We start from the raw sequence: 21,284 nt of genomic DNA on the forward strand, positions 1-21,284 counted from the left end.
TTACAAGTCCTTTTCTTTAACCACTGGAAAAAGAAACTCCTGCAGAACCAGGAGTATTATTTTAGAGGCAGTGGGTTAAATTAGAAAATTAGAAACAATAACTACCGATCAGATTTTGTTCCTTGTTGTAAATTAACACACACACACACACACATATATATATATATATATATATATATATATATATATATATATATATATATATATATATATATATAAAACACACACACACACACACTCCTTTTGCTTAGCAGTTTAATCCATTTTAGCAGTTTAATCCCATTTTACTGGGAATGTAATCCGCGTTGAATCAACCACAGTGTATATAATGCACAGTACTAACACTTGGCGATGATGTGCTGTGCACTCGAGAGTCTTGTTTCTACGTCTTCTCATCGTACCACAGTCGAAGGCATCAGTCAATATGTCTACTTTTGAGTGATCTTGTTTGCACTTTTTAAAAGGATGGTGTGCGCAGAGTCACGGACAGGTCAACACAACTTGCAAGCACACAGGCCAAACAAACGTCCAACACAAATTAATGATAACCGAACACGTTCATACATAATGCTACTAAAACCCCTGGAAGCCTAACCATTTGAAATAAGCTTGCCAGTGTTGATTATATTATATGCATTCGATCCGATTTCTATCATGCTGAAAAGCCACTTGCAGATACGTGAATGCACGGTCAAATCATAACATTTTACAAACAATGAGCAACAAAACCGGGGCGAGCCTAGCTACATAATCCTGATTAATACACAGAGCAAGTATCTGCAATTACGTGAACGCGTTGTTCATTGAGCAAAATGCAATAGCAACATCCAGAAATGAGATTTGTCACGCATATTTTACACATGTCAAAATGATTAATCAAAATATAATAATAATAATAATAATAATAATAATAATAATAATAATAATAATAAAAACGTGCACGCGTTCTATGCTAAATACACAATACGGTTCTTGGTTACATTAGCTTACGTTATCTGTCTCGACAGACGTAGTATAAACGCTCCGTCTAACCTAACAGTGCAGTCGTTTAAATCATACTGTCAGTGTCGGAATGCATTAAAACACGCAGTAGCAGAAGCAACTGCATTTTACAACACAGTGTTGCGGTGTGTGTTGCGTATTGGAATTGTGTGTAACACTCAAAATTAATTTCCCTCAGCGTCGTAGGCAAAAATGCCCGTAGATTGCAATATTTGCTTTGTGTTTACAAATCATTGCATCTTGTAAACGGGGAGACAAAAATAAATAGGCATTTGTTGTTAATATTATCATCCTGGTATCACATAACGTCCAAAACTGTTATCACTAAATTGACGCAGTCATTTGTTGTTGTTTGTGTATTTATGCCGGCTTTTATTTTTTACTATTTTTTTTAAACAAATCTACATTCTTTCTATCTAGTCTTTAGAGGCTGGTTTCACAAAGCAGTGCCAGGTAACATTCTGCTAAATCCAATTCACTTCCATCATGACGAAGAAAATAATACATTTATACACGGCTTGCTGGGTGGATTTCTGCATTCAAAAGAATTGAGCACTGAATCATATTGTGCGATTAATGTTACAGCGTCCGCTCTGGCGCACACATGGTTAAATTCATGACGTCTACCAACAAATAAATAATACGTAATAACTTTTAATGGCGGTGAGAAGGCCCCTTTTCTTCATTTGGAATGCGCTGCGGTTCTGATCATTCCGCGTCTATATGGAAATAAAGTAGTACCACCGTTGGCACAGAGCCAATATCCATCCATCCATCCATCCAGAGAGAGAGAGAGAGAGAGAGAGAGAGAGAGAGAGAGAGAGAGAGAGAGAGAGAGAGAGAGAGAGAGGAGCTGATCTATTGAAATCTGCGTGGTTCTTTTAAAGGGCGGAGTCATAGCCCATCACTAGAGGCACACACATCAGGCACAATTCACTCACACAGCCACACGCAGTTGATTGAAGTCGCACGAGCATTTCAGAAAGGGAACTGCAGGAATTACCATGTGAATCTTACTTAGAGATTAGTGACGCAGGTGTTTTTAAATGCATGCACGAATCTACCACTGTTACAAAAAAACAAACACAAAAAAAACCTGACTATGCATATCCTGTGGGACACTCCTTGCAAAAAACAATAAAAAAAACCTTATAAAACTAGACAGCAGATCTAACAGATTTTGGTTGGGGGTTCAGTCGGTAGGTGCTTCCTTATCTCAAAAGCAAGGACCTATGGGCTATTATTGAGAACAGAGCTTCAAGAAGGTTATGTCTCGGGACGTTGGCCAAATTAGATACTATTTTGCACGGACATTTGCTGCTGTATGTTATTATAAAGTATTAAGTAAACTAGAACAAAATATAAATAAATAAATAAATAAAATAACCGTATGCAAGTAAAGATCGATACTAAATAAAGATGCATCGTATATGGTAGATAATACATAAATATCATGCATGGGACAGTAACATATTTTCATTTATTGATACGTCATAAAAAATAGATTACACAATGTATAAGAAACTAAATCAAGCAGACAAATTGGCGAGTTCTTTCACTAAATTACGTCGCGTTCTCCAATATGGCTTTTTGGATTCAAAATCAGTGTATCCATCCAGGGCTCCGAATAAGGCTGAAAAGACTACAGGGACGATCGGTAGTCTTGAGTAGGTGCAGGTCCAGTCAAACCGCAGCAAAATTGAGGTTGTGTTAGGTACGTAGGGCAAATACACTGCATTTCAAACCCCACTCTCTTTTTTAAACTTACATCACACTGTTTAATTTATTTTACTAACTTTTCTTTCCGTTCGTAATAAATAGATATATATTTTTTGTATGGCCCTTATGAACTACGTGGTCATCATTTTTTCTGACTATTTTGAAAACAATTGCATTTTAATTGCCCGTAGCAGTAGATACCCTACATACAAAATACCCAGAAACTGACCAGAAGTGTATGTTAGAGCACCATCTAGTGGTGGTCCGAGTTTATTAGACTTTGGGTGCACAAACTTTATGATCTGTGATTAGACTATGCGTAGATATTTAGTACAAGATGCAAAGGATGCAGACATATATAAATTTATTAAACATAATTTAGATTTTTTTTTTCTTTAACGTGCAATCAAAGAAATATTGAGGTGGTCTACCGGAAGCCATACCATTAGGGTAGTATTTCATGTTAGATTTGGAAATTTCACATTTTTTCAATGTTAACCATTAAATGTTAACAAGTGTGTAGAAAACTACGAAGCGGTATGCAATTCAATACGTTAACATGACAGTATTCAGCAGGTTTAATTTGACTTCACAAAGCAAAATTAGTTCCTTCTGCAGGCTCAGGCAAGACTCTTGGGCACAGATGTAGGTCATTATTATAGTTTTTTTCATTGCACTGACAGCATTAGGATAATTGGCAGGGTGTATAAGTTACAAACATTTTTTTTATTGTATGTTGGGAAGCCTTACTGTACAAAGCTCTGTTACGCAGTCATTTCTGGATCAAAAGATATACAATATTATTGTATTTGGGATTTAAATAACTTGTGCTGGGTTTCAGACAAAAAATACACTGCAGAAGTTGGGGCCAGCGTTGGTTATGCGGGTTCATTTTTGCAGGATTTGGACATGGTGTTTCAGACAGGTAATAAAAAAGACCTACAAAAATCGGTTAAGAAGTACAAATGTAACCAATTTCAAACTGATTTTTTCTTTTACAGGTCATGCATACAACAGATTTACAGAAGAACTAATCTGGGAAATAGCCAAGCAAAAACAGTAACATTGCAAAATAAATATTGTAAAAAAACATACTAAATAAATAAATAAATAAATAAATAAATGTGAATTGGTTAAAACGTGGGATGTACATTTGAAGGGTAAAGAAAAGTTGGCTTTCAAATATCATGGGGGGGGGGGGGGAAGGTTAGTTTCAATTATTCACTCACAAAACAAGTTTGATTTGGATATTTTTAATTGTTTCATCTCCCTTTACAGGATAAATTATATAAAAACAAAAACACCTACAGTACACATAGATGGATGGCACAAACTCAGCATTGCATGCTCATTCAACTTAACCAAGAAACTGCAACTATCGTACTTTTTCATTTACTATTTCTCTCTACTGTGGCTAGTAGGGGAAAAAAATATGCTTGCAATAAAAGATAGACGTCAAACACTCAGAAACAGGTTTTAAAAAGCACAGGGTATTACTCATACCTATCTATTAAAATCTTGTGATGGACTCATGGTTATAGGCTAAAAAAAATATTAAAAAAACCCTGCTGTAGTCATTGGGAGGGCCAGCCTGCATTATTTACATACAGAAAGCTTCAAAGCAGAAAATAAAGAAGAGAAACGTTTTGATCCCACATTGTTGCTGCCCGTACACGTCACTTTTTTGGCAGAACCACTTGTCCAGTTATGATCAAACTTGGAAAGGACTTTCACACAAAGTATATTAGATTACTTATACTCACACTGCACACTGCTAATGAGACAATTAGTAATTGCAACAAAACTTGCCAAGGGTGTTAGCACAGATTATTGAGAGCGTGAGAATCTGTTGAACAGTAATTTATAATAATTCATTTTACAACAGCAGCAACAAGAGGTAATAGTCTTAATTAAAAAAAATATATATAGCCAATGATATAATGGCCAGCACAGATCCTTAGAGAATGCCAAGGGCTTGCTGTTTTTAGCTAAGACGACAATCACTGTGTAAAAAAGGACTGTACAGCTTTGGCCAAAAGTTTGGCTTCACCTAGAATTTAAGATTGAGACAATGAAAAATAATTAAAAACAAAACAAAACAAAAAAACACATTAGATCTTTTAATTTAACATCATGCAAATCAAATAAACTACAAAATGATATTGCTACTGGAAGCCCTAATAGTAGTATAGTATTTTAAGTTGGATTTCAACAACGTCACATTTTTCAATTTTTTGGCCAAAGCTGTACATAATTCTAGAAGAACAAAAGTCATCTAATATTCTACTTTAGCAATTTAACATTCTGTACCAGTCCATCAGTGAAACGCTCTCAATGGTTTTCGTAGTTGAAATGCTTGTTCGTCGAGCTCTGAGTTCTCTGTTAGATGCCTAAAGGCTGAACTTGACTGTTGGATTCTTCTGTGTGTAAGTGTGTGTTGCAGGGTTCACCTGACCAGGTGGTAGGTGAGCCAGTACATGAAGACGGGCTGGGCAGCAGCGATGGCCATGGTCAGGTACGTGCGTAGCTGGTTCTTCGCTCCCCGGACTAACACGCCCTGAGCGGCTGCTTCCGAGAGGATCTTCAGCCTCAGAGAGCGGATCTGTCCACGAATTTCAGCAAAAAATACAAAATCAGTCAAAACTGGATAAGCATTTGTAAAAATATAAGTGTGACATATTTGCATAAGGGGCACTGTAGTACTATTCCTTACTTTAATTAAAAAATAAAAACCACATTACTTTATACAATAACTTACCATGAATACAACGATCGCTATACAACACCACAGCAACACCAAGTAGTAACCAGTCCTGCCAAACAGCAGCCCAGACACGACCCCCACAATCATTCTGCCAGGACGGAAAACAGAATCACAGTGTGACATGTTATCCGCTGAGCTCTACATTTTGTTGGGTATCATTTCTGTATGCCATGCACATGATGTGAGGCGCTAGAATAAAATTAACACAAGTCTAGGTTCTTAATTGAGCCTTTAAATGTTTGAATCCACACCAAACTGTAACTAAAACATAAAATAAAATATGGACTGGTTATTTCACACACCCTAGATTTTAATAACAAGTGATAAAGAGTTTCCTGATCAAGCTTCATCCAGACTGCATAAGCGATCCTCAAGGTACACGTTTGTATCCGCGGCTCGACTGTATCATATCAGGGTTGGAGTCAATTCCTGTTTTTCAATTCCGTTTTAAAATCAATTCCCCATTCCAATTCCTTCGAAGGAATCGGAATTGGAATTGATATTTTAGAGACACAGTGGTTGCGATTGCTCAGCTGCTCATTTGAAGCCAATTTAACTGACAGTAACTTCAATCCAAGTCATTTGTTGCCACTGTGAGAAGCTCATGTTAACACTGCCAATTGCAATTTTGATCAGCGGTGTGCTGGAATTGATTAAAAGGGAATGGGAACTGGGAACGGATTTTAAAAAGACCAGGAATTGTCCCCAACCCTGATCACTGTAGCTGCTAACAAATGTTAAATACTCAAGGACTTACCCCACATACTTGTACCCCGAGAAGGCTATGAGGTCGATGGTGGTGAGGTCTGTGTTGACAGTCACCAGGTACAGACTCAACAAGGTGACCAACACCTCAATGATCAGCCACACCAGAGCAGAACTGGCCTGTATTCCCAGGATCTCCGGGGAGAACCTAGACCACAAACACAGCAACACAACAGCTCCAGAAAAAGCCCACATAACGCATACAGAAACACACAGTCTGTAGGGAATTATCTTACAAGTCAGGACCCATCACTTCTCATCTTCGTTCCCAATGTGAATTTTTTAACTGGTAAAGGCATATACTGCCCGAGACTCATTTTCAAATTTCTAGAGAGATCCCAGAGACTATAAGTTTGTAATTGTCTTTAAAAGTATAAATCAATGCACATATCCACAGTATTTACATGAAATAAGTATGACACACATTTGTACGTATATAGGGCAGATTCTGATACTCAGTATATATGTCCTTAACAATTTTCATCACAACTGGAGGATTGGTTCTCTACATATTTCTAAAATGCAGTTTTTGCTGTAGTTGTAATTCATTCAGTAACTCACCTGTTTTGTGTTCCCAGTGCTAACCCAGCTACCAGTATGTAGGTAATGAAAGCCATGGCTATGGGAGGAAAGACATTCAGGGTTTAAGTTAAACAAAGGTATAAAAACATTGTCCTACCTCTCATTAGCATAGGAACATATCCACAAGTATAACTTTTTTTTTCTTCTTTTTCTTGAGTGATTAAGAGACCTTGAAACTTAGAACGTTCTTGTTTGGGTTACAGCTACAGCAAACGAATGACCCGTTAAGACTGGACTTGGAAAATACGCATCAACTAAAGACAATGAATAATTGTTTCAAAATGTATAATGCATTCCTTTTGCAGTCTTTGGGTAGTGCATTTTGTGAATTGGTTTTAGAATCAAAATGGATTGTTTTTTTTCAAAATTTCAGTAAAGTAAGTGTGCAGATTTCCTGGCCCTATTTAACGTTTTTGGGGAACCCTTACCTGGAATGTAAAGATCTGGGGCGTTTATATCAAATCGGGGGGCCACTGGAGTATCCTGCTGATACCTCACCTCCCAGTTCTACCGAGAGAAACGGACAGGAGGTCATTACACAGAAACCACCAATTAACAAACACAAGCATCGCAGTATGCGGGCACTGTACCTGATGCATGTAGGGGAAGACCAGCAGCCCCAATTTCTTTCCCACATAAATTGTATCTACTGCAAAGTAGTACTTCAGCTTTGAGATGGGGATGAATCTGTCAAGCTGCGAGAAAACAAAGTTTGAAAATTCAACCATTTAGAAACTACAGCCATAACAAACGAACACCAGTGAGCTACAGCTGACCCCAACACAGAGATGTTTGAAAATCCATAGCTTACATTTTTGTCCACCAATTCCTTTCCTTGGCTAGCCAGACTGCTCCCGTAGGCCACAGCGAAGTTAGACATGGGCTCTGTGAGCAGGGCCTGTGCCTGGAAACCCATCCCTGGCGTTTCCTGACCTCTGTATCCCATGGCAGGTGACCCCGCATGGGCACTAGTGTCGTCAAAGAGCTGGTTTGGGTCTGCCATGTCAGGTGCTGATCCCCTCATTCTGAGCTTTGAGGCTGCAAGCAACACGATAGAGACACAACAAGAAAATAAATAGACACAAAGCTCATTCTAATACCAATTTTACAGTCCTAATATGCAGTGCTTGTGTGTTATTATTTATTTCTTAGCAGACGCCCTTATCCAGGGTGACAAAGTTGTGACAAAATATCACAATACAAAGTATCACATTACAGAGAAGAGCAGTTATGAAGTACAGTAAAATCAGTAGAAAATAAGATCACATTCAAATAATAGCAAACGTCAGCCAACATTCACAGTAAAGTAAGTTCACCTTAGTGGTCCATTTTGTGTAGTTGGTTTACAGCATTCTATAAATGATATTATACAGAACATTTTACAAACCCTAAGGAATCGCCCAGGATTGCACCAACCCCGTGTGGTTATCTGGAATTAATAACAGATGAAAAACATACGTAGGAAGAGGTCTTGGCTGGAGTCGACCGCATGTTTGTACTGCTATAGATTGAACACATTTTTGCTTCACAAAGTTGAATGAAACCTGCTGAATAATGTTACGTTAACACATCTGAAGTAAAAAAAAAAAAAAAAGTGACATTTCGAAATCTAACATGAAATATTGTACTACTATTGTGGCTTCCGGTAGACTTTTGCGACATCATTTTGTAGTTTCTTGTGACATCATTTTGTAGAAAACTCACGAATATCTGGATTTTATTAAAAAGGCTGCAGTCGACAGCATGTTTGTAATTATTTCTGGTGGGTGTTAAAGTAGGGGACACTAGATATCGTAAACCAGATCACAGTAGCTCTATTTTATATACCACACAGCAGGGTGTAAGAACATGGCTGTCTATTAGTCATGTGAGATTGTGTTCTAATCACCAGGACCAACATCTGTTCCTTGGACAGTGACTCAGAAATCAATAAGCCTGATTTATTGTAATGCTTAAAAATCGGGGGGTTCCTGTAGAACCAATGGCCAACACTCAAATGACAACTACTGTGCTGTAAAATAAAAACATATCTCCACTCTCCTCCATTTTGACTTCAATTATTTAAATGTATTTTTTTTTTTTAAACCACTTTACTGTGACAGTGAGACTAAACACAGGACCAGGCACAACTACTAATTTTAACACATTTTTGTGATCAACTTTACCAAAACTGCAATTTGAACCATTGGTTGGTTAAGCAAAATAAATGCTACAAAGCTAAATTAACGTTAAGCAACTGGGGCATACTTCGGAGCATTCCGTTTAACTTTTTTTTTTTTTTTACTAGATTGCTGTTTACAAGACAGCTTTGTTTAATCAGGCTTACCGTCTGCTCGATTTGAGAATTTTAGCGCCTCATGCACACATCGGTTTAGTCTCTCTCATCCAGAGATGAAATAAATATTGAGTTCCAATACAATGAAATCAGACAGCACGTTTAGTTAACTGCCAGTGTATTTAATTGGCATAAATCTGCCTTTACTATTGAACTGTCCTCTACTTTTGAATTCTTAAGATTGTAAATGTAGTCCAGCAAATGGTTTGTGTATGCTGAATATATCCAATTTAAAGTTTGTGAATACTAACCTCCACATGATTTAAGCTGGACTTTAAACAAGATCTCCGGCCATCAGGACCAGAGCTTGTATATTATTATGACCAACATATGGGGCAAAGTATCATATTGCGAGTGTATCGTTATACCCATAATTCATAAAGCTTACCCTGGGCATCATAATGTGGGATCAATCTGCACAGCCTGTATATAATACACACTAATTAAACAGTATGACCCGACAGTCATAATGTTGCAGCGGCTTTCAGAACAATAATGCAATCTATGTATTTTAATAATTAATGCTGGAAATTGAGCTGTTATCCTATGCAGTCTGGGCATAGCTTCTGATATTGTTAATTTATAATCCAGTTTCAAATATTACAAAAAAAAAAAAACTGAATTTGGAAAAATAGACGATTGCTCAACTGTGTGATTGACCATCTCTTTTTGCTGAAAGATGTAGCCATCATGGCAATTCAGCTCATATTTTGCAAGCAGGTTTTAACCAGGGAATAAAACGTAAGCAAACTTGACTTAAGATCTGTTTTGTGGGATTACCCTACAGCTGGCCTGGGGAAGTACAGTAGAAAATTTGGGAATAAAGAGTGCTATTATGACATGGCTAAAAACGGAGCAATGTATAACTACCTTCTCTCTGTCCTGCTACCTAAAAATAGCCACCTTTTCCCCTTGAAGTACTGCTCTTCAATTAACATCTCTATAACATCGCAGAGTAAAACAACTGTGCCATGCTGTTACATAAGCGTCATGCTTTTTGAAAGAAAAAAAGGTCTAACCCAAATAGTTTCGTTTTAACCACTGGTCTGGTTCACAACCGACAAGGAAGTACTAATGCAGTATCGGGTTTAACTGAGCCTGTTTTGTTAGACATTATTACGATCGGTCATTTGGTATTAAATTAAAAAAAAAAACAATTTACTGTATTATTATTTCTATTCCGGCGATATCATCAAGCCCGTTTTTATCTGTGTACGTTTTGTCAAAAAAAAAAAAACCCGCCCAACACAGTGAGAAAGCCACTGAGTTGAGTCGACCCCGATCATCTTTTTTATTTCATTTAGTTCTGTTAAAATAACACAGCCACGGTGTTTAGATATTTAAAAATAAGTCGGTATTATTTGTATTAACAACAACGGAAGAATACAGCGACAGAAATCACAACGATTTCTCATGATCCCATGACAGCATCATCACATTGGTTTGGGTGTGTAATTAACCCTAACGCGGCTTTAATTATTCGTATGACTTACCAAACAAAAGCTATTTTTTTTTTTAATGCAAACGCAGTACATTGTTGTTACTGGCTACCTAACACAGACCATTCACAATTGATAATATTAATAGATAATTTATAACTACAATACAAGGGAAAGTAAAATTGACGTACGTAATAACTTACGCTGTCTGAAGCCGACCGGAGTCGCCGCGCCCGGTTCCATAATTAATATCTAACTTCAAACGAATAACAAAAACTATAATATTTGACGGTATTCTTTAAAAATGTAGATACCAACTTTGTTAATGTAGCAGGAAACCATTCAAACCAGTGCGGCTGTGCCTCTTTAAAAAAAAAAAAAAAAAAACATTCTGACGACGACTAACCCACAAAACCTGTCCGACTGACAGATCAGCTTGCCAATTACAACTGAGCACAACCAAGACAGGGGGCGTTCCTACATCGAACACATCCAATGGGAATCAGATAAAGGCAGTTAAATTGACACTCAAATCATTATTAGGGGTGGGATTAAGTAACTCCTTCCAATCACGGAAGGGATTGCGCCCAAAAGAGGCGGGATGACCTATTTTGAACCTGTTAGGGACCGTCTTTCAAACGAAAGGACAGATGACAGTATTTCACGTCAAAAAAATAAAAACATACCATAACGGCTCGTTGTACAAATGGAAAGACTAATATGAAAATAGCCGCAATTACGTGAAGTCTTTTTCACCAAACACGTCAGATAGTAGTATAGATATTGCCGGTAATTTATATTTCAAATACCGTACAATAATATTTAGGTTAATTACAATATGAAAATTGATTACGAATATTTCGGTAAAAGGCGTAACTTGTCTCTATTGACGTGTTCCCTAAATCAAAATTTACAATTTAAGGCTTAAAATAATTCGGTAATTTACAACAACAACAAAACGGAATCGACACAAGGAACTATCCCAAAAGAAACCGATACAAATATGTTATGTGTTGACTAAATAATAATCATAACAACAACAAGACTACGCTATTAAAACAACCTCTACTTCAAAAAACACATTAACAAAGTAGTCGGTGCAGCCGTGTGTAGATTAAGGTTTAATTTCTGTTATATAACCGCCCTTAATGTGAGGCACGTATTGTTTACTGACCTTTGCTGCTGCAAATCGATACTACAGTACCATCAGATTCCAATTCATCGTCCGACTAAAACCAAACAAACAAAACAAAGAAACAGTAGACAGCGGACACCAATCTTAAATGTGAGGTGATCCAAACTCGTGCTATCCTTGTGTGCTCCTAATGACCTTTGTTGAATAAACATTGCAAGGTGCCTATTGCGATTATACCTAATGCTTCTGACAGGGTGTACGTGGCTGTTTTTAATATGAAAGTTAATTTAACCACGTAGCCAAGCTAAAGTAAATAATAATAATAATAATAATAAAACTAAGTTAACTGCCGTATATGTTTACAACACTTATAACATGTTACACTTTAAATCATTTTCGTACATGTGGAATGAACCTACGTTGCTTTCCCTGTGATTGCAATGGGTAAAGGGAACATAAAGTTACCGCTGGAGCAATTTACCTGTATTTGAGAAAGGAATGCGCACGTCACTCCGACTGAGTACAGCGGGTCACGAAAGCGTGGTGCAAGATGGGAGATTGAGTTTTTAGAACAACCAACACGTGGGGTCACAAGTGGTCTTTTTTTTAAAAAAGGCAAATGGAGGGCGTTGAATTCAATTATTGTACATTCTGTACTCGAAATCCTAATGCTTGACCGTTGAAAAATGATGCCTAAAAATACAGACACACACGTGACTGCCGGTATGCCAGCATTCCAACGGTCATTTTAGGAACGACAGCTGTGTTGTGTACTGTAATACCGAATGCAAGAAAGAATGCAGCAGCTGCATACAGCCCGGCTCCGGTTTCATGTACAGAACAGACCCTTAACCCGTATACTGCCATTTACAGCCCTCCCACACGAAAACGTAAATACTGAGTAATTAGAACGCTTGCTAGAATGCCTTTGGGTTAGAATTCAGAATTCATCTTCAACAGTCGAATGTATACAATCCGTGACACACAAAAACAACATCAATAACAATACTGTATGATTATCATTATTGCATTGCAGAGTGTTTAATAGTAGTTTTTATTATTTTATATCATATTACAGATAGATAGATATAGTAACTAAATATGTAACGAACGATCTGGTGTGCATAGAACAGTAAATTTATACATTTGTAATATATATGTATTTGCAACGAAAATTACCTCATGGCTATATTTTCTACAGTAGGTGAAAGCAGGCAGCAATTATGATTAAGTACACCCGAGTTGCTATGGAGACAAGGTAGTGACAGAGATACCTCACATGGGTCCCTAGTAACAATAATATACAGCATGGGTTAGGTACTACACTATAGACATTGAACACTGGTGCAATCCCACAAGACTACTGTAGTAAAATGCTTTGTTAAACGTGTAGTGTGCCGTTTTCTCTTTGCAGCTCTCCGTGCTTGTATTTGAAACCCGAGCCGCAGTCTTTTCTGAAAGCGCCATTAGCGGAAGCAGGTGGAGAGCTATACTGCAGCGGTCACTTATTTATTGTTCCCTTTGCATCGGGGGGGGGGGGGGGGGGCAGCAGAAGAGAACATGTTCAATCACACGTCTACTAGCTTCCCGTCAAGCTTTCCTTGTATCTGCATGGTCTGCGTTACCCTATACCGGAAGGATTTTGCATTTGCATGTAAACAGATTTTGTATTTAGGGCTCAAAAGACATTAACAACGAGTTGCTGTAATAAACCGCTCACTTCACAAAAAAACAAATAAACTTTTACATCAAACACATAACAATGAATCTGCCGTTCCGAAGGTACAATAATGGTTCACAAATAACTATTCTTAAATGCTGAAGCAGCCAGTTCAAAGCATGTCTTATTTGTAAGCTGTACACAAGGCTTTGCGCCTCTCTAGTTTAAAAAAGTTCCAGGAATAATGTAATTCTGTGCATTATATTAGTTGCAAAGTATTAGGAATTGGGGGATATAGTAAATAGTTTACACTAGAAATCACTGCCGTTGTAGTACAAGTTGTTTCTAATACTTAAAGCTCTTGGACACCCTAACAAAGGTATTAACTAATTATTAATAAAAAAAGGCACCAGTTCTTATCAATTTTCTAATTTTATTTACAAAGCTGTAAATACATCATTGAATTGAATTCTATATATTTCTTTACACATACCTTACAGTATTTGCATAGTTTGCTCACACAGATAGACCGCTTTATTCTCATCTACTGAATTATTTAAATTAATCCGGCACACTATGACCGACGTGTAATTGTCAGAAAATAAGTTAGGGTTGTTTGACGCAATTTCAGCTTTACAAAATAACACTTTTTTTAAAAATATATAAATATACAAATCAAATTAAACCGACAGACAAATCTTCGTAAAATACAAAAACATCCCTGTGATACAATGCTTTCCTTGCGTACATCGAATTTCTTGCAGCAATACCACTACATTTAAAATATATTTTAAAAAAAGACCTGTGTAATGACAGCTGAAGTAAAAACACAATGATTATGCATACATTTTAAAGCCAGTTTTTTCAATCTGTAAAGCTGTCATTTTGCAGTATGCATTAAAAGAAACGCTAGAAAAAAAAAAAAATCTCGGGCATTTTAGTAGAATCAGTTAATTAAGTTAATTATAGGATGTAGCTCCTCCCCTCCCACACAGATACAACAAACTTGCTTTCAGACTGAAGACCCATACAGCTGAATTTAAAATGCACATTTAAAAAAAAACAACTGTGCTATAACACTTTCTTTCAAATTAGAGTGCTTGTAATTGGGTGGACAGTATACTCACAACTTCAAAACACTCAAATCGTAAAAAAAAAAAAAAACCTTCCAGTGAAGTCAAGCATGTCTGAAAATGTCTCAATACCGATTTATTTTAAAAGTGTGTGTATTCGGTAATGTCTCAAAGGGGCAGCAGTCAAAATAAAGTTAGTCTCTAACAACATTCTTTATATTATAATTAAGTTTAAAACTTAATACATTATTATTTTTTAAAAAAAGGCAAGAGTTAATACATTAAAAAAATAAATATTTTCAAACTGAATACAACTTTCTAAAATAGATACGTTTCAGTAAAATCAGTACAGTAGTGGCTGCAGCCCTAATTTTTTTTTTTTTTTTAAATGCATCTTGTTTAAAAAAAAAAAAAAAAAAATCGAAAGAAAACACAATGACAAAACCGTTTATGAGTGGCATGTCCACACTGCATTGTAAAAAGTGGACTTCAAACTTTTGTAAAAGTTATAATAAAAAAAACAAAACCCTCTGCACCTCATTTTTCTGCAGTTCAAACTCCCTTGGTCTTATGAGGCATTTTCTGTGTCTTAAAAGCAGCAAGCAAGTGCAGGATTATGTATAAAATATTACCCGGGGTGCACAATGCTGATCAACCCTTCCCTACAGATTTCATAAAATAGGACTAAGGATTAAAGATAATAACGTTAATTATTTAACTAATCCCGTTTCGATCAATTGTTTATGGGAATAAACCAGGATTTTGAACAGAACACTAGATTTGATCCCTCGCGTCAGTTTCGCAAACCGTTTGGCGGAATTTGGAACACATGTGAAAGCTCCAAAGTTAGGAAGTCATCCTTCTCTTTTGACTATACTGCAGGGAAATGTTTTGCTTTGTATAGCTGGTGCAGAGGTCAATTAACAAAAAAATAAATTAAAAAAAGAGAGGTAGTTTTGGAGGTCTGTGATGGTTACTGATACATATCTGTTACAGTCGATTCTCTACAAGAAATCTTAGGCTAAGTCCCCTATTAGAAATTACTTGTTCAGGACAGTAAGGCGATACAAGTTACAAGAGGTTTTAGTTATATTAAGAGGTTTTAGGAGTTGTATATAAAAACAAACAAATCTTCATGGAAGATCATTCATTGTGTAGTATTTTTGTTTTTTTTTGGACCCCAGATTTCATCTCAGAAGAGCAGGAGTGCTTCATTTTTGAACTACTGCCAGACTGCAGCAGGCTTGATTCAGCATCTTGCTTAGGAAACTGCACTGAAAAATACACCATCATATTTTAAAGTCTTGATAAAATCATAGAATACAAAAAAAAAGCTCATGAAGCCCGCTTTGCAAATCAGTCATCAGGACCCCACCAGTATTTCCATGATGTGCTCCAGTTCGTTCAAATCCCTGGCGTTGGGATTCATGGAAAAAGATGAGGGGTGGCAGGAGGGCAGATACTTCAGAAACTCGTCGCTGGCCGCCGCCGACAAAGTCCTGCCAGCTTCGCGCTCGTAAACCGAGGTGTCGATGTCCAAAAACAGATCGTCGAGCGCCACGTCACGGAGGTAGCTGGAGCTCATGATCTCCAAGCTTCCGAACGCCGTCTCGGGCGGCCTGCAGCCTTCGGGGCAGCCCCCGTGCTTGCTCTCCGCCTTGCAGGGCTCTTGTTTGTCCGGCTTCTCCGTCTCCAGGTTTTCGATGGAGCCCAGGGGCGTGCGCTGAGGATTGGGGGCGGGATTCCCGTCAATCGCCACGTCCAGCTCCTTGAGCAAGGAGGAAATGGCCGAAGACAAGGAGAAGTCTTCCTCGGACGACAGCAGCATCCAGTCATCGCTGTCCCCCAGCCCCAAGGGATGGTTCTCCATTGAAAGCCGCGACGGAGGTGCGGGCGCGGGCAGGGCCTCTTTGAGGCTGCTGGATTCGGAGAGGGGAGAGACCTGAGGGACAGACGGGCTGTCGATCTGTGGCGTGCCGGGGTCGCTTGTCTCCTGCCTGATCTCTTCTTGGATTTGCCGCAGGGTGTTGGCGATGAGGACGGAGCGACGAAGGCTGGGCTCCAGCATCATCTGCCCACGGTTGTGCTTGTCCAGGGAGATGCTGAGGACGGACTGGCGCTGCGTGGAGTACAAGCGGCTGCCCTTCTGAACTGCAGAGCCCTCCAGGAGATCACCCTCTTCAGGAAGCTTGCGTTTCAGTCCCTTGCCTGTCATTTTAGGCCTGGAAAATTAGAATAAAACAGAAGTAGTATTAGGAAACACAGTTCAACACCAGACCAGGGGGTCAATTCTAAATTTGCTGAAATTGCAATTATGCTGCAGTAATTACCCTAAAAACATTAACACTAACAACTACACACAGTAACATGTTCACTAGATAACTTGTTTCAAACAAATGGGCAGTAATTATAACACCTCTACCGTTCCTAGTTTGTGGTTTTAGAAAAGACAATTGGAGAATGTCCAGTATAGAATAAAAGAAAATAAATGGATAAATAGAAAGGAAGAGTAGATCGTTACATCATTAGCTACACACTGAATGGCATCACAAAGACATTAGATTTAAAAAGAGAAATAAGTGTGTGGTTACCATGGCATCAGAAAGCCTATAAATACCTCCAATGCTTGTTTTCAAAACACACTTTCCCTTGACAAAAGGTATGTTAAAACATACCGAAGTTGACTGAGCAAAAACGTGTGTAATTATATATATATATAACCAGCTATGTCAAAATTAATAAACAACTCATCACTTGATTTACAACACTGTCAGTATTTCTCTTTCCAGCAAATGGCATATGCTTTGACAAAATTACTCACAAATACGCAACATAAAAACAGTCATTCTGCAAGGCTGCTGTTTTAATATCGGGATACGTCACATAGACATAACTTGGTATAGAATTCCATATCTTAAACAGTTACCATGGTTTCAACCCCAAAACGAAGACAGATACTAGCATAATGTATTGTGTGGTACTTTTCGGGGGGTTGAACCCAACCAAACACGTTCCACCACCTTTCGTCCTTCCAGAAGTAGCTAAGCTAAACTCTGAAACCACTAGTACAGAATAACCCGAGAGCCCACCCGACAATAAATCCACTTTAAATATCTATCTACATACACACACACGTTGATATGCATTTAATGTGTAACATTCCAAAGGTACACATATGCAGAAACTACAGACGGCTAATCCGATTATCCTGTTTATGACGTCATTTGTTACCCGCAGACTCTCGCACGTCCGGTGTAGCAACGAACTAAAACAGTCCCAGGAAGACGAGGGAGACGCAACTAAAGACTCGAGAGATGCCCCCAGGGGAGGGTTGAGGGAGTGGGCGTTACGACTTTAGAAACAGGACACCAGGATTCAAAGATGGAGTTTCACGGACGGAAAACGCTGGGGAGGGGGACAGCTACAAATGCACTAAAACCTACTGTATTTTTTTCAATCGGAATTTGTAGTGTCATTACAAGTACATGGAATATATCAAAAGGGCAACTAAAACCGTCAGTGATCTGATCGATACTTTAAGCGCTACACAATTCTGAGACACGGATAAACATCGTAAGCAACTAAATACAATCTATGCGGTAGCTTGGCACCTGGAAATATACTAAAATATATGTGGTATTGATTTGTTGTAAACAAGGAAAAATTGTTTTGTGCACCAACGTGACCTAATACCATTTTTACTTGCATTTTTTGCTACATCATACTACACAAAAGCACAATACTGCATGCAATACATATATTACAAAATAAAAAATAAAAAAAATGCTACTTACTTTAACTGCACAGCTTGGTTTATTATATTCTGCGACTTTATAAAACGTAACAAAACACGACGTGCTGAATTTAAAACACAGTTACAAAGCTGTCCTGTTAAGATGTTTTACGTTTAAAAATCAATATACATCTGTTAATAAATAGCGTTCTCTCCGCTCCCTCCTTCTCGGTCTTCCTCTCTGCAAACTAGACTACATTCTCGAGCCACTCATTCCCGCCTGCAAATTCAAGTCAGAGACACTAATCTTGGCGCAGGCGCAAGACAACACCCGGCGCATTGCCCTATGGGAAGTGTAGTTTTCTGACTACTCTAATCGGGGGCATTCATCATGATTTCATCAACTAAAGTCAGAATCTTATTTTCTAACAATATTTCACCGATCAGTCGGGCATAAAACGACTTGGAAAGGGTTTGCATGCGATCTACACGTTAAACCAAGTCATAACGTTTGTTCTGAAAGAAACCCTTTTGCAATAAAACACACAATGTTAGCTCCATACGTCGTTTACCATTTAAAAGATTATAATGGATCACTACCTTTTTTTTTTTTTTTTTACACGCCCTTTAAAAGTGAATGACCACAGAATCAAACGCACTACAATCCCCAATCACATGCGCGTACCTTCCGACTGCAGCGTGTTTTAATTTCATGTTCCACAAAATAAAACACCTTGCATTTATTGTATTTCTTTCTACTCAGATACACAGCAGATTTATAATACAGTACAGCAAGACATTTTGCACCGAGCGAAAAAAACTAAACAAACAAATCGTGACCGGAAAATTCTCAGAGTACTAGAATGCATCTCGGGCAGAGTTTATCCTGGGGAAGCGGTAGTGGAGATAAAAACAAAACAAAAAAATCCAAGGTAAATTATTATATTTTATAGTTTACGTTTACAGATTTCGCAAACATCTTTCTTTCATTTACTTGTGCCTCAATATTGTTTTCACCCTTAAGCATACACATATTGTAAACGTACACTATCAGGTTTAAATTTCCCCCTAGAATTATACTTGGTGCAATTTAAGATTTTGTCGAGTCCCCATTAATATAAATTACTCGATTAATAATAATAATAATAATAATAATAATAATAAAACAATACACACAAAGACTGAATCAAACAAAACACAATCAATAATAAAAAAAATAATTAAAATCGAATTTGAAAAAACTTTTCAAAATATACTGTATCTGTAGCGTTATATAATATATATATATATATATATATATATATATATATATATATATATATATATATATACTGCATTTACAGTACAGAAAGATTAAAACAGTCCCTCTTAGGGAAATCAAATGAGATTTAATTTTATTAATTTATATAATACTTCGGGAGGCAGACCACAACTGAAATCTTAACCTACAAATAAACACTGTATATACAAAATAAGTATAAAAAACTAAAACGAAATGCAACTGCTTACTGAAATAAACAGCAAATGCTATCTGTTTTCCAAAAGAACCAAAGCAAACTATTCTGTACTGTTCGGGTATACCGTTATGGTTTCTTTTTTTGCATGAAAACACTTAACACATGTTTGCATGTTAATTATAGCAGCACTGTTTCAGTGCAAGACTGCGTACCACCACAACCAATATATATATATATATATATATATATATATATATATATATATATATATATATATATATATATATATCAGTACGTTTAATAGACAGCACCTGCTAACTAACTCCGTCCGTTCGTGGCCAGTTTTCAAACAGAAACATATCGCCAAGCTACACAGCATAAGAGCACAACTGCTAGTTGGCGTTCCTCCTCTTTTTTCGAAAACAGTTCCTTTGCAGTAAGGAAAAAAAAACGTATATAACACAATCGAATTTACCTCGTCCCTATTCGACAAATCGGTCTTCAAACCCGCTGCATTTACAGGTTTGTATCACATATACAAAACCCGTGTCCTGTGGTTTTGTTTCACGCCTCCCAGTCTCAAAGCTCCAGCCTTTTCCGATATCACCGCTCGCTTGGCAGTGCGTGTTTGTTTGAATCGCTCTTCGCTTGTTTCACAAACACGACACGGGCCCCGCCTTGAAAAGGCTATTAAACCGCGTCTATTGGCTGGGCGCTGGAGTTAAATGGACTCCCTGATTGTGATTGGCTGGGGAGAACGTCCGTTTAAATTAAATCTTCCTTTCAACGCGTCGCTCCTGGATATTCCTCGCATTGGGGGAAAAAAGAGAAAGAAACCGGTAGATTTCGACCCAAAAGAACCAAAATAGTCGTTCTGGCTGCGTTGAGTGGGCTGCTGCCCAGTCGAGTAAATGCGATAGCACACTACCCGCCCTGCGTACGACCAAGAAAGGCAATTCAGAGAGATTTTGTATTTTGTATTTATTTATTTTTTACAGAGGGACTCGTGTGAAGAGATATGGGCTTCGTTTTTCGAAAGCAGTCGTAAAAAATATACTTAGTCAGATTATATATACCAGTTGCGCTGTATAAAAAAGGCCGTACGTTGCACGCCACCCCCCCCTCTCCTGTGTATCTCGTACGGATGTTTCGAGAAATGCATTTCCGGCTGTCCATTTGTTCTAGTAACGTTTAAAATATTGCTTTCTGTTGGTACCAGAGAGAAACCAATATAAAATAAGATTCACACACACACACACACACACACACACACACACACACACAAGACATTCGGAAACTTGATAACATTAAAACCAGCCTAATTAAAATAAGCACTGTTTACATCAATGTGTGTTGTAGTTCATAAGGCGGTTGATTTCGAAACTGTATGTTAATGTCACAGCTTTATAAATCTACTGCCTTGTAAATTTGGTTAGAATTCTTTAAATGGTTATATATGCACCCTAAGGTATTTGATACACCTAGAGCTTGCGATTAGCAGCTATTATTGTTTATATGGCTTAGTTTAACTGTACACGTGACCCTGTAACTAGGAACACATTCGAATAAACAAACTCGTGGCATCAGTCTGAATTTTGCTGATAGACGCCACACCCGGCA

General features: G+C 37.7%; 2 protein-coding genes across 8 annotated transcripts; both read right to left on the bottom strand.

Annotated features, from left to right (window-relative positions):
• Positions 1-3,958: 3,958 nt before the first annotated feature.
• LOC117414781 (protein YIF1B-A-like) lies at positions 3,959-12,261 on the bottom strand. 6 transcript variants are annotated; one of them, XM_059026682.1, is made up of 9 exons: positions 12,223-12,261; positions 11,781-11,835; positions 7,644-7,870; positions 7,423-7,527; positions 7,261-7,339; positions 6,812-6,869; positions 6,243-6,398; positions 5,480-5,573; positions 3,959-5,323 (listed from the first exon to the last, which is right to left on the bottom strand). In XM_059026682.1, exons 3-9 carry the CDS (start codon positions 7,854-7,856, stop codon positions 5,168-5,170), a joined length of 861 nt encoding a protein of 286 aa, XP_058882665.1. In that variant the 5' UTR covers positions 7,857-7,870; positions 11,781-11,835; positions 12,223-12,261; the 3' UTR covers positions 3,959-5,167. The 6 variants fall into 6 exon arrangements, with proteins under 6 accessions (XP_058882665.1, XP_033880471.1, XP_058882664.1 ...); XM_034024580.3 differs by lacking the exon at positions 12,223-12,261 and adding an exon at positions 12,161-12,192; XM_059026681.1 differs by lacking the exon at positions 11,781-11,835 and having other exon boundaries at positions 12,223-12,243.
• A 1,553-nt stretch (positions 12,262-13,814) lies between these two features.
• Positions 13,815-20,684, bottom strand: LOC117416233 (SERTA domain-containing protein 3-like). Of its 2 annotated transcripts, none has more exons than XM_034027322.3 (2): positions 20,140-20,684; positions 13,815-16,696 (listed from the first exon to the last, which is right to left on the bottom strand). In XM_034027322.3, the coding sequence occupies exon 2, from the start codon at positions 16,687-16,689 to the stop codon at positions 15,838-15,840; it is 852 nt and encodes a 283-aa protein (XP_033883213.2). In that variant the 5' UTR covers positions 16,690-16,696; positions 20,140-20,684; the 3' UTR covers positions 13,815-15,837. The 2 variants fall into 2 exon arrangements, with proteins under 2 accessions (XP_033883213.2, XP_058882666.1); XM_059026683.1 differs by lacking the exon at positions 20,140-20,684 and adding an exon at positions 18,269-18,469.
• Positions 20,685-21,284: the final 600 nt, after the last annotated feature.

Source organism: Acipenser ruthenus, chromosome 7 (assembly GCF_902713425.1).
Source record: "Acipenser ruthenus chromosome 7, fAciRut3.2 maternal haplotype, whole genome shotgun sequence".
NCBI lineage: Eukaryota > Metazoa > Chordata > Actinopteri > Acipenseriformes > Acipenseridae > Acipenser > Acipenser ruthenus.